Source organism: Limanda limanda, chromosome 13 (genome assembly GCF_963576545.1).
Source record: "Limanda limanda chromosome 13, fLimLim1.1, whole genome shotgun sequence".
NCBI classification, from domain to species: domain Eukaryota; kingdom Metazoa; phylum Chordata; class Actinopteri; order Pleuronectiformes; family Pleuronectidae; genus Limanda; species Limanda limanda.
In genome coordinates, this window is record NC_083648.1 from 17643991 (window position 1) to 17657332 (window position 13342).

The 13342-nt window shown below is 41.1% G+C and overlaps 1 protein-coding gene across 1 annotated transcript; it reads left to right on the forward strand.

Moving 5' to 3' along the window:
* The first annotated feature begins 3742 nt into the window (after positions 1–3742).
* On the forward strand, positions 3743–9306 carry grk7a (G protein-coupled receptor kinase 7a). Its single transcript, XM_061084780.1, has 4 exons — positions 3743–4339; positions 5620–6075; positions 8408–8688; positions 8967–9306. The coding sequence occupies exons 1-4, from the start codon at positions 3743–3745 to the stop codon at positions 9304–9306; spliced, it is 1674 nt and encodes a 557-aa protein (XP_060940763.1).
* The last annotated feature ends 4036 nt before the right edge of the window (positions 9307–13342 follow it).

Consider the following 13342-nt stretch of genomic DNA (forward strand, 5'->3'; position numbering starts at 1 on the left):
GGAGTTTGTTTCCTCTCTTCACAGCAGGATCCAGAGCATTTTCACCTCAAACCAAATAAAACAGTCAGGCACTGACCTTTTTGACCCACAAGGACTTTGAAGCTGTTATCTCTGCTCACACTCCTCTGGTTTCACCTCAGCACCTGGTCTGCTTCTTTCTCATGTTTTATGAAGAGTAAGTCCTCTTTATGAGAAGCAGTCACAACAAGACACCTTTTCATCTACCAAGCAACTACACACCCATCAAAGGGTCTTAAATAGTCTGGAAAAGTGTTTAATATTATATACTTTTAGGCAGGTCTTCATTGACCCGTTGCATTTTAAAATTCGATTTTTTTTTAAGCAAAATGTCTGTGACCAATGTGGAATTGACACGGCTCTCAGCTCAGCTGTGGGACAGACTATGGATTCCTCTTGTCTTTTAAAGATAATGTGACGTTTCCAGGGTGATTCTCTACTCGGCTGCTTCACTCTTTCTTCAGTTATTGGGAAATGTGACTAGTTCTATATCTTTGATATTCCTTGATATTTATTTTGATTGATTAGGGCCTAAAAAGGTCTTAAAAAATACTAAATTTAACCTGCTGAAACCTGCAGAAACCCTGGTAAAATAAAGTGCTACTTCAATCTGGAGCATTTCAGTGCTCCCGCTGCTTGCATCCAACCTTTTACCGTGCCTGTGGTTGTGTTGTATTAATGTGTTTGGTCACTTAATTACCTTGTGCAACAAATTTGACATGCCATCATTATGATTGAGAAAGACCACAGACACATTTCTATAATGGAGCCTTTGTAATCGCTGCCCACTGCTCTGCTGTGAATATGGTCCATTGACTGCCTCTTTCTGTGGAAAGCTTTAAGGGAGACCATAAGAGGATATAGTCAGACCACGTAAAGACCATGTAGTGGGCCATGTGGAAAATAGGATATGCTCGGTTCATCTTAACCTTTACTCCCTCCTCAGGCCAGCGTAATCCTCCTAAGGTTAAAGGAGCAGGCAGCTCAAAGACCAAACATTTAAAATCAGAAAAGATCATAAGTCTAAATCACAGCAGGGACGTAGAAGAACACTTGTTGCTCGTATGTTTGTATGCATGCATGCACCTCTGCTCAATTTCTAAATATCTCTCATCGCATATTTTTATGATTTTTAAAAATAGCTGGTGCCTTCCATACTTTTTTCTTGAATGAATACATTAATTTGTGATGGACCCTTGATGCCAGTTGCAGTGCTCAGCAGGGATCCAGTGGAGCGTAAAAGTGAAACTTATAGAGTGATGTGTGATTTCTCTTCTTAACCTCTGACACTCCTGACCCGGTAAGGATGAAGCCTGTGGCCTATTTTTATCCAGTCACGAGGCGTCTGCACTTTGCTGACACTTTGATCCATTTACAAGATGGATTTTACATCTACAACTGCTCTCTTTAAACAAGGTAGATCAAGATGCATCTCTCTTTATCCGTGGTAAAGGTCCTGGTTCCATGTCCCTTCTTCCTCACCTACAATTTCACCATTAACTGTTTTTCACTTTTACTCTTGGCACAAATCCAACTAAAATCTAAATTTAGCTGAGAAAATATTTATAAATAATTTCACTGATTGCTGTGTTGATGTCGCTCCTTTTTATTTTCAAAATTTTGCCCACGTCCATCTCTTTTGCCGTATGTGTGGGATTCAGCGTGGGCCTTTGTAAGTCAAAGGGCTGAGTCTGGTGCTCTCTGACGGCAAGCAAAGCCCCTGATCTACTGCAGGGTGCTGACGGCTTGAGACCATTTGAGAGAGGATTAGCTAATATTATCCGAGGTTAATCGCTCTGAATTAACCCACATCACCATAGTTGTGGCGTAGGGTGTCCGCCAACAGCAACAATGGGGGAAAGAAAATACCAATTCATCATTTTACAGGAGTACAAAATGATGATGGTCCGTCTGGTTTGAGAAATGTGCTGCGACAGTGAATGCAGCTGTAATAAAATGAGGCAGCGGATTCACATACAAGGAAATGTGACATATTTGTGTGTGTCTGAAAAGTTTTGGGTTTCCTCTTGTGTGTGTGTTTTTGTGGCATCACTGTTGGTTACCAGGTGCATCGCAGGTCTTAAGTTCTGTCCCAGTTCTGTCCTTAGGCTGTTTATCATAAAACCCTTAGAAAGAAGCTTTGCTCCCACAATGATCTGATCCCCTGAGTCCCTGTGGTGACTCTGGATTTTCATAACCAATGCTACATTTTTTCTTGTTACATGAACTTTATGTAGTGGGGGAAATTGGGAAAATATCTACTTGTGTTTAACTTTTATTTTTATTTTGTGTTGTTGCTTAGTCGATTAATGGAGCAAAAGTTAATTGATGGTAGAGAAAGCAACTATTGTGATCTCATACTCACCAAGCACTCTGTTATTACTGATATCCCTTACAGCATCCCACTGGGCACCTAATGTTTCTCCATAGACATGAATGCATTACTTCTCCAAATCAAAAACATATAGCAGAAAGTGTAGAAAGCTGTTATCACATCTCTATTAAACGGAGACTGAATGTAAAATGGCTGTTGAATGGCGTGTTTTGGAATATATTATAATACAACATTTTTAAATTCCCTGAGGAGAACGTTTGAGTTTGACAAATCATATATGTATTCATCCTGTTTAGCATTTACAGACTTGTAATGATAGTCCTACCATTACAAGTAAACTTTGTCACAGTAGAATATAGAAGACATCCCTCCGCCCAATCTGGCAATGTTTAAAAAAGTGTGTCCACCCCCTTATCAAATCCTCAACACCAAAATTGAATGGGGTCTTCCACGGCCCGCATCAAACCCTTCCACCAAGTTTCAAGTATGTGTGTCGTTTTTGCGTAGTCCTGCTAACAGACGGACTAATGTCTGTTATGACCTCCTCGGTGGAGGTAATAATACTCTGTAATGTTCAGCAGATTTTCTTAAATGTTCAATGTTGCTGTCATTGTAAAGGTGTGGTCAATGAAACAGTGTGAGGTCAGAGAACGAGGCAGACAGGGGATGAGTAAGCTCTCTGAAATACGTGCTCTGTTGGGACTGGGAGCAGGACAGAGAGGGACATGAGGATGGATGAGCTTATCTTATACAGCCATGTCCTAGAAGAGCCATGAATCACTATAAGAACTTCTTCAATTAAGGTCATCTTTATTCTACTCAAGGCTCCAAATAAACATTTATATCCATATGAGACCAAGCATTACTGTGTCACTAGTCTCTCACAACTTTCAGAAGAGGATTCTCCTGAAAGTACCGTGACAGTTATTTCGAAAGGCCTCATGCTATTCCCAGGGCATCTTCAGCCTCTTTTACTTTTGCTTCATCTCACCATGAAATGCATAGCTAACAAGACATTGGACCACTGATGGAGACTAGTGTACACCGTGAACAAATATAGAGGGCTACAAAGCCTCTTAGGATAGAGCCCGCTTATGATTCCCTTTACGTGCACAGCATCCTCGAATAGGCCACACAAAGATCCTTAAGCCAAAATCCCTCCCTGGTATTTAATTCTAAATGAGTAATTACTGGGTGTGTCAGTGTGTCTTAGGTTTGCAGGTAGGTTGGGCGAAGGAGCTCATTTGCACGCTGGCTTCCGAGAGAATTGCCCTCTCACACAGACACACAGATTCTGAAAGAAGCCACGTCGATTGAAAGAGGGTATCCCTGGGGAGCCACTGAAGATTCCAGTTTCTGAGGGGGGACAGACCACATACAGCCGCCAAGATGTGTGACATGGGGGGACTGGATAACCTGGTGGCCAACACGGCCTACCTAAAAGCCCAGGGTGGTGATGACAAGGAGATGAAAAAGCGCCGCCGCAGCTTGGCTCTCCCCAAGCCTGAGGAATGTGCAACAGTACGAACCTCCATCGAGAAGGACTTTGTGTTGCTTTGCGAAAGGCAGCCTATTGGCAAAAAGTATTTCCGTGAGTTCCTTTCAAGTACCCCTGATTTCAAGCTTGCTGCTGAATTCCTGGATGAGCTGTATGACTGGGACCTGGCTGAAGGTGCAGGCAAGGAAAAGGCACGCCAAAACATCATGAAGAAGTATTGCAAGGCTGATTCCAAGTCCTACCTCTCCTTTCTTACCGGGGAACCTGCTGACAAATGCAAGTCTGTGACAGATGCCACCTTTGAGGAGGTGATGAAAGGCAAAGTCCAGGAAGGTGTAAGAGAATATCTGAAGGACAAACCCTTCTCAACTTACCAACTCAGTCCATTCTTTGATAAATTCCTCCAATGGAAAGAGTATGAGAAACAGCCCATCAGTGACAAATACTTCTATGAGTTCAGGACTCTGGGAAAAGGAGGCTTTGGAGAGGTAAGCATGCAAACTTTTTATGTAGAAATATGTGTTATGGCAACTATATTATCTTTAAAATCTATAGACTTTGTTGAATGAGTCTCCTCAGGTGAGGATGGTGTTACCAATTCCAAAAAATATGTATTACATCTATGTTTTTTGAAACATAAGCTAAAATTGCAAGATAATATGCATTCAGTATCTTTTGAAATTGTAATGATGGAGCTTTAGTTGAGCAAATCACAGTTGCGCAGTGTCTTTGGAAAACCTGAAGTAGGAACGTAGGTGTGTTACAACAGGATAGTGTAGGACAAGTGGTCCAACGTAGCATACGTGAGGATTTACCTTGTCTCAAGGTGACCATCATAATATCTGGTATACAAGCACAACCTACCTAGCAAATAGAAAATCAAGAGAAAAAAAAGACGCAGAACATTTGTTTAACAGTTCTCTGTTTTAAATGACGAACTTTATGTGGAACGAATGAAAAAGTCCCAATTTCTCTTCAGGTAACTATGTAACTTGCAAGCTCTAAAAGCAGTGTTCCTGTGAATGAGATATATCAAGCTGAACAAGTCGGATGCATAGGAGATTGTGTAATCTCTGTTCATATATTTAAAGATCACTGATATGAATTAAAAAAAAACAGAGGACCTACAATAATTCCATTAAGGGATCCCCTTCACTCCGTCAAGGTCTTAGCAAAAAGCCTACATGTACAACCGAGTAGAACTTGTGCAGCTTGTGTCATAAATGCTAAGTAAGAAGTTGAAAAATACTGCTGTTGTCTAAATCTATTGTGATTGTACAAAAAGGTTTTCTTTAGGAGAAACACTCATGTACAGTGGTTCAAAGTTATACAAACCACATGATTGCTATTTTGATAATCTCTTTCCATAATGATACCAGAAATACAGGTCTGGTGGGAGTTATGAGGGACACAGCTGGCAAAGGTCAATTTAAGTTGACAACAGCATCTGATTGTTTAAAATAGGGATACTTTCTGACTATATCAATATGAAAAGATGTGATGACATAGTAGATTGAGGATTTAGAGTCTCAGTCAAATTTATTTTACTGCCATAATACTGAAAATCCTGTTTTATTTGTACAGTTTCCCTGAGAGAAATGTTCATCCCACTCACTGTAGTCACTGCTGATCAGTGTTGTGCAAAGGTTACGGTCAGCATGTCAGTCTGGTACCATGCTTGGTGGGATTGATTCTAATCAATCAATAAGGAGAACAGCTTGTAAAATGGTAGTAAAAAATCCTTTTTATCAAATTTGTCTTCCTCAAGGTATGCGCTGTACAGGTGAAGAACACAGGCCAGATGTACGCCTGCAAGAAGCTGGATAAAAGGCGACTGAAGAAGAAGGGTGGCGAGAAGATGGCCCTGCTAGAGAAGAAGATCTTGGAGAAGGTTAACAGTCTGTTTCTGGTCAACTTGGCCTACGCTTACGACAGCAAGACCCACCTGTGCCTTGTCATGACCCTGATGAATGGAGGAGACCTCAAGTACCACATTTACAACATGGGTTATGATGGCAAGGGTGTAGACAAGGGCATCGAGATGAAGCGCATCGTCCACTACACAGCGCAGATCACCACCGGCATTCTGCATCTGCACGAGATGGATATAGTTTATCGTGATATGAAGCCGGAGAACGTGTTGCTGGACAGCTTTGGCCAGTGCCGACTTTCAGATTTGGGTCTGGCCATTGAGATGGTTCCAGGGAAGACCACCACTCAGATGGTGAGTAGATGCGCACAAAACCATCAAATGGCTTTTGAAAGAAACCAAACGTGGATCATTGTTAGACTTGTACAAAACACCAATGGGCAAATAAAATCGACCCCAATTCTGTGCAACTGAAATAGTTTGGTTAAATCATCATCTGTATGCTTGGACTACGTTTAAGACCAGAAGCATCCACACACAAACTGCAACAGAACAGAAGAGCACAAGCACAGAGACCACTGGTTCCCTTTCTTTAGCCCTAGCCTCTGCCGAATGAGGCTAGGGCTAAAACCTTAACTCAGGTTCTTGGACAGGTTGTCAATCTTGTTGGGGGTTTTCGCTTTAAATCCGGACAGGGATTACTGGAAAGCTTAAAGATCTGTGCAATGAGAGTCGCTGAATCCATTATATAACTCATTTGATCCTTTAACAGTCAGATTATACGATGGCCATTTATAGGCTGCGGACCTATGTAGGGGCTCTGTTACAGAACTCAGAGGTCCAGTGTTTGATGAAGCGTTTTGATAAGTGTATGGATGTTCTCTCAGTGACTTGGAGGCACAGATTTTGTTAGTTTTGTGAAGATGTTACCTTGAGAATGTTGTACGGAAGTTTCTTCCCAAAATTCTTCCCAAAACTTTTAATTCTTCTTTTTGCCTTGAGAAAAAGAGTGAGTTCAGTTTAATGTGAAACCACACTGGCTGCACAAGGGTGTTCTTGCATCTAACTGCAGGATACATGACAATTTTCAAAGCACAAGTCCTTATCACTGTGACAGTGCATTGAGGTAGACTCTAAGGTCAAACATGGCTTTAATAAGGAGAAAATGGATGACCACAACCTTTTTAAATCTGCCAGGCTAATCTATGCAACATTATCTTCAATCATTACATCACATACCTGTGCTAACCTATGAATGACCTGAAAAAAGATAGAAAGTTTGCTGCAGGGTTGCCTTAGGCCTTGTGGCATCAAAGAGTAATCTCTTAGCTCTATGAAGACCCAGTAAGCTCATTATCCAGTACTCTGATGCTCCTCAGCCAGCCAAAGTGACTGGGCTAACCTTCTATAGGCAAGGCTGGCTTTGGTCCCCAAATCCTCTTAGTGAGCATTACACAAGTCTGTCCCCGACTAGATTGACAGATCCAGGTAAAAAACCTACACTGAGTATGTTTAGACATGATAGTTTGCAAACAAGGTCACTTCAACCCAGCTGAAAAAATATAGAGATGGGTCCCTCGCATGAACCAAGATCGGATTAACTCTTGTTATAACTTTATCGTGCGATCGTACATGAAAACACTTGAGTAACCAGAGAGTGCAGCTTCTTTATTTGTTAGTAAGTTTTTCTTTATTAGTTTACCAACACACACACATAAAATATATGGAAGATGAATTTGATAATGCAAACGTATAATAGATTTTTTCGTTAGAATATATATTAGAGGAAAAGGTATTGCCTACAAACCTTTTAATAGCCTTTAAGCTTAAGTTTTGTCAATGGAGTTGTACTATAATCAGTCAGGGCAGCCGGTCCAGTCCCATCCTTGGCCAAGTCGTATCACACCATACTTTATATCAGTATAACAGTAGCAGAGACTAAATATCTTACTACAGCAAATTGGCTATAAAAGGACAATGCATCCTTCAGTTCTGATGATACCTACTGTTTATATATCGCCTCACCTTTACCAATCACACCTGAAACAGATTTTTTCAAACAGGGTCCCTACCAGATTAAGATCCAGGCTCTATGCCTGTTCGCAGCATGTGTGTGCATTGTTCATGTTCTGGCTGTTGTGTAATTCTTCTGGTGGCGATCACATCCAGAAATGGACAGTCTTTATGCAGGAGGCTGGACTACTCTGTCAGCGTGTAGACACATATGACTCTTGACAGGTAGGAGGCTTAGCATTAAGATTAGGCTCCTGCTCCGAGGCTGCGGAAGAGATCGTACAGGGAGCTGCTGGGAGGCGCAGGGAGGGGGAGGGGAGCCGAGGAGCAGGGACAGAGTTTCCCAGAGGGGGAAAGGGAAAGATGGCGAAAACTAGATTAAGGTTTCTTGTAAACCAGGCAACACATTTAGTTCAAATGTTGTTCTTTAAAAGTCTGTTGTTCCACAACTTCCTCTCTCCATTTTCTATGTCTTTACAGAAACTGTTTGCATTGCTCGTGTTGCTGAACTATACATAAATCTTTTCATTTCCTTATCCTGCACGGAGAATCGGAAATTGTCTAAACATACACACAACACTATGCATTCAAGCATCTTCAAATGTACTATAACGGCATTTTTAGGTGAACCCTATTTTCAGTCTTCCCTCCTGACCTCCTCTCCCTTCCTCAGGCTGGCACTGGACAATACATGGCCCCTGAGCTTCTGAACAAAACCCCGTACAGGACGTCAGTGGACTGGTGGGCCCTGGGCATCAGTATCTATGAGATGGTGGCCGGCTACACGACTTTCAAAGGCCCAGAGGCCAAGAAGGAGAAGGTGGAGAAGGAGGAGGTGCAGCGTCGCATCCAAAATGAAGAGCCAAAGTTTGAGCACAAGTGCTTTGACGCCACCACCAAGGACGTCATCCAGCAGTTCCTGAAGAAGAAAATTGAGGAGCGCCTGGGCGTGAAGTAAGAGCTTCTTGTATTCTGTATAGCCTTTAGCAAGAGACGTAGTGTTAATGGCTGTTCACAATGGCTTAGTGAATTGAAATGCTTACACGCATAATATGGTTGTATAGGAAAGCTTAGTGGAAATGAATTGTTTCACCAAGTGGAGAAACCCTTTACCTCAACTGTAACCACAGTTGTGCACCGCTCTATTTCCACTTTGTTCTTCTTACATAAAATCCGACATCGCAATCTTGCAAATCTGACAGAGAAGACATTTTTTTTTTGCTTCTCTTTAGGAACAACCTGGAGGATCCCAGGAAGCACCCCTGGTTCAAGTCCATCAACTTCCCCCGCCTGGAGGCCGGGCTGGTGGATCCTCCTTGGGTACCCAAGCCCAACGTCGTCTACGCCAAGGACACCGACGACATTGCAGAGTTCTCGGAGATCAAGGGCATCGAGTTTGACACCAAGGACGACAAATTCTTCAAGGAGTTTAGCACTGGCGCTGTGCCCATCCCGTGGCAGCAGGAAATGATTGACACTGGACTATTTGCCGAGCTCAGTGATCCCAACAGGAAAGAGGGTGGAGGAGGTGGAGATGACGACAAGAAGTCCGGCACATGTATATTGCTGTGAGCAGCAACAACAACGTGTTTGATGTATCTCATGCCAGTCATAATGCTCTATATTTTGTTTGTTCTCTCCTCCCTCACACTAATATTGATGGATCCTGTTTCATGAAACATAGGAGTGCCAGAGACGTTTATAAAAACGTCCCAGGTCCAGTAAAACATGGAACATGCAATGATGAGCATTTTATTTCTGGTTCACAGCTTCTCTTGCAGTTCTAATGATGTAGACTCTAAAAAACATAAGTTTGGAACCTCTTGATAAAGAATACTAGTGTTAGAGGAGTAAGATAAAGGCCTTGGTGCCAGAAATACAATAGTAAATACTATATAACTCTACAAATCCAAGCTAAAAGTATTTGCAATAGAACGATAAGCAATGTTGATGCATTCAGCACCAATCTTTAAACAAATTGGAAGCAAGCACAAGTCCTCGATCTATGAAACTGCTCAGTTTGAGTATCTGTGAGTGGACTGTATAAATGTTATAGTATTATTTAGATCTCTCCCTCCCTCCCCTGCCCTTTATTGATACAATCACAAGGTCTCACTGTTTCTACAACAAAAAGTGCTTTTTAACCTCACATGGCAGAAATAGTTATCACCTTTCATTTTATGTGTGGTGATCCTAAACCTTCTAATTAAGGCTGATCACCGCACTTACATCCAGGTGATTTTTTCCTTTGGTTTGACGTTTTAGTTTTATAAAAAATCTATGAAAAAAATTGTTGCATCTGTTTGTATTGTATATAAAGAAATATATTTATCTATGCAAAGACATAAAGACGAAGATGTAAGTATTAAAAGTAGGATTTGTTTTAAAAAGGAAATGAAAAATACTGAACCCCCCTTTTCACCGAGTCCCTTTACTGTCGGTGCTATGAGGCTTAGCTCGGTGAGGAAGTGGAAACTGTGTAGCCCCAGGATGCTGGGAGAGAAAGGAGAGCAGAAACAGCAGGTCACTGCTGCGTGTGGAAGATGTGGAAGACTTAGAGGTATTGGACAGTAAGTTCCTGTACCAGGAATGTGCAGGATGCCCCGTTCACGGCCCTGAAACACTGATATTTCAGGGCTTTTGTTCTTAATTTGAGATGAGTATAAATAACTCAAACTAGCCAGAATCTGAAAATAATAATAACCAAAAAAATTCACTGCTGTGGTTGTGAAACTGAATTTACTTTTTAGAGACTTGGGGTTGTTCAAAATGAAGATCCTTTTTATTCTTGTTTACTTGTCTCAGGGTAATTAATCGTTTTTAAATTTCAAGAGTTGAGTTTTTACAGTTTATGTTAATACAATATAAAATAATATGATACATGTATTTGTAAATATAACAGAGGAATTGGTACGATAGAAATGTCAGATTGTAAAGCAGGAATTTCCTTGAATCTGCAATCATTTGAATAAAATTAAAATATTTCTTTTAAAACCTGTTTCTTTTCTGTGGTCATGAATGTTTAGGTTTTATCTGCTGGGGTCTTATTACACATGGTTGTATTATTATACGGAGGAAAGTGCTGTTGATAAATCTTGGAGTAAAACCTAAAAATATCAGCTGCATTAATCCCTTGCAGGTCGCTGACTAAAGCCAGGCTGTGCTCCAGGCCGCCACAAATTGGCAAGTTCAACTCTTAGCTGATAAGGCGATAACCAGTGTTATCCCTGAGTCCTCTTTTCTTAAATCAGCTTCGGAGGCCCTCAGGTTCTACAGTGTAACTGCCAAGTGAAGGATCTGAGGAAAAATCGGCAGCTACCGAGCTGGGCTAATTATTTACTGTATGGAAGAAATTAAAAGACAATTGTCATGTTGCATGTAAGTGCCTAAAATTAGGGGAAACTGAACCTACTGATGGAGTCCAGGAAATCGTTGCAACGTTATTGTAGAGGATACGCTGAAACACAAGGGTCCTTCTCCAGCTCGGCATTTAGGTACTAAATACATTTACAAAATTTACAACATATTTTTGCCCACTTTTTGACCAAAGGAATAAAAAACAGACAGATGAAAATGTTTATTTTCCTTTGTCTCGGACACCGATTGTTTATAGCCTTCAAACTCAAGGACAGTCAGAGCTTAGGAGGCACTAAGGTGGATTCTTGGGTCAGCTAAACCCCAAGAGATTATCTCACGTAGAGCAGGAGTTGGGTACACGCTGCTGTTCACAGTGAAGGGCAGAGCTGTGGCCTCAGGGTGCGCTGGGAGCTGAATGGATGGAGGAGCAGTCAAATTAGCCTTATTAACACAGTGATAAGGCTGCAGTATATGGCTCAGAAAACATCTCAATAATAAAAAATATGGTTTGAAACCATTAACAACATAAGAAAGGGGTTCAGCCAATAAGATCCAATCTCTTCTTTTGATAGACACATTAGTTTTACTGTTATCAGGCCTGCGGGCAGCACCACTCACACATTTAATCCTCCTGGCTTGTTTGTGGTGCCCTCCTGTGGCTGCAGGTTGGTGCTGATGTGGCGATGGTGGGAATGTGATGGAGTGAAACACAATCACAGCCATCTCACTCAACCTGCCTGGTGCCTCTTCACATCAAACAACATGCTTTCAATTCAAATTCTTTTGTGTTACATAATCTCATTTTACACCCGCATGCATATTACTGGGATTTGCTCCATTCCCCGCGACCCATAATATATGAAATGTAGAGAAAATGGATGGGTATATGTATTTATTTAGATATGAATGTGTGCATTATCATTTCCAAATCAAAAAATCTAAAGCGTGTCAAACTAAGATTATAAATTTAAATACAAAAAAACCCTTTACAAGATGGCAATGTTCAGGTTAATGTCCAATATTTCAGAGTAAAAGAAAACTGAAGTCCAAAAGATGATTGTTTCCTGTTTTTTGTTTTCTCCAACTCATAAATCCTCTCATGCAAGTTTATCTTGTGATGCTACTGTAGTTTTGTATAAATATGATTTTGAATTCAAGACTTTTTTCATTTTTATATTGTTGTGTTTGAAACATTACTTGAGAGACTGAATACTTCTTCCACCATTATCAAAAAAGCTCTAGCCCGAAATGAAAAAGTAGACAGGTTTTTCTTCAAAATCACTTTTATTCCACAATTTATTTCATCGGGTCTTAAGGCACCCTGAAGAGATGTTACAAGTTGTTCTTTCAAATGCGGGTTCCCTTTAAGACTGTGTAAACATAGCTTTGAATAAGATAATTTCCTGTAAATCTTTGCTTAAATGATTTCTTTACAGTGCACAGACATTGTGTTTTTGTGACAAAAATACAGTGTGAATTAAGTAAATATGATAGTGTATTATATATATACATTGAAGAGTAATAGATTGGCAGACAATCAGATCAACAGGCTGAAGAAGAGAGAAAACTAACAAACAATCTTTGAGACCCAGAGAGATATACAGATCACGTAAAGATATACAGTACATAGTAACAGTGAACCTCCTCCAGCACCTCTCCGCCTAAAGAGCATTTCTACACTGTACCTTCTGTGTGTGTGCGTGTTTGTGTTTGTGTGTGTGTGCGTGGCCTCAGTCCTCATCGACAGCACGCAGCACCTTGAGAGGCGAAGCGAGACAACTCGAGTCAATCCTGGAGGGCTCACGCACATGTCGGCTATTGCAGTGGAGAGGTGAGTAAACAGGAAGACAGGCAGACGGACAGACGGACATGCAGACAGACGGACAGACAGCACGAGACTGGGTTGTGGTCAACGGAGGCCACAACACATAGATCTATCTATAATTCCCTAACTATGGTCAGGATCACAATGTATTTATATGTCGAAATGGACTCTTGTAATTGGAATTCAATATACAGGGATTACAGTGGCTATACTTGATTATCAAGGTACGATCCTATGAAATCTGTGTGATGTGATAAATGTGAATACTCTGGAGATGTGTCGGAAACGCTCCACTTTCTCAGTTACACTATACAGCAAGATCCAAATCCTCTCAGCGATGATACAGCCGCTCATACAGGTCGGAGAGATGAAAACAATACTCCTTTCCTGGCAGGAGGAAACAAATCTTAAAGAACATTGAAAAGA

Coding starts and splice junctions, on each gene's coding strand:
- grk7a (XM_061084780.1), top strand. CDS start 3,743: ATGTGTGACATGGGGGGACTGGATAACCTGGTGGCCAACACGGCCTAC. Junction 6,076..8,407: donor GGAAGACCACCACTCAGATG/GTGAGTAGATGC, acceptor TCCCTTCCTCAG/GCTGGCACTGGACAATACAT. Junction 8,689..8,966: donor GAGGAGCGCCTGGGCGTGAA/GTAAGAGCTTCT, acceptor GCTTCTCTTTAG/GAACAACCTGGAGGATCCCA.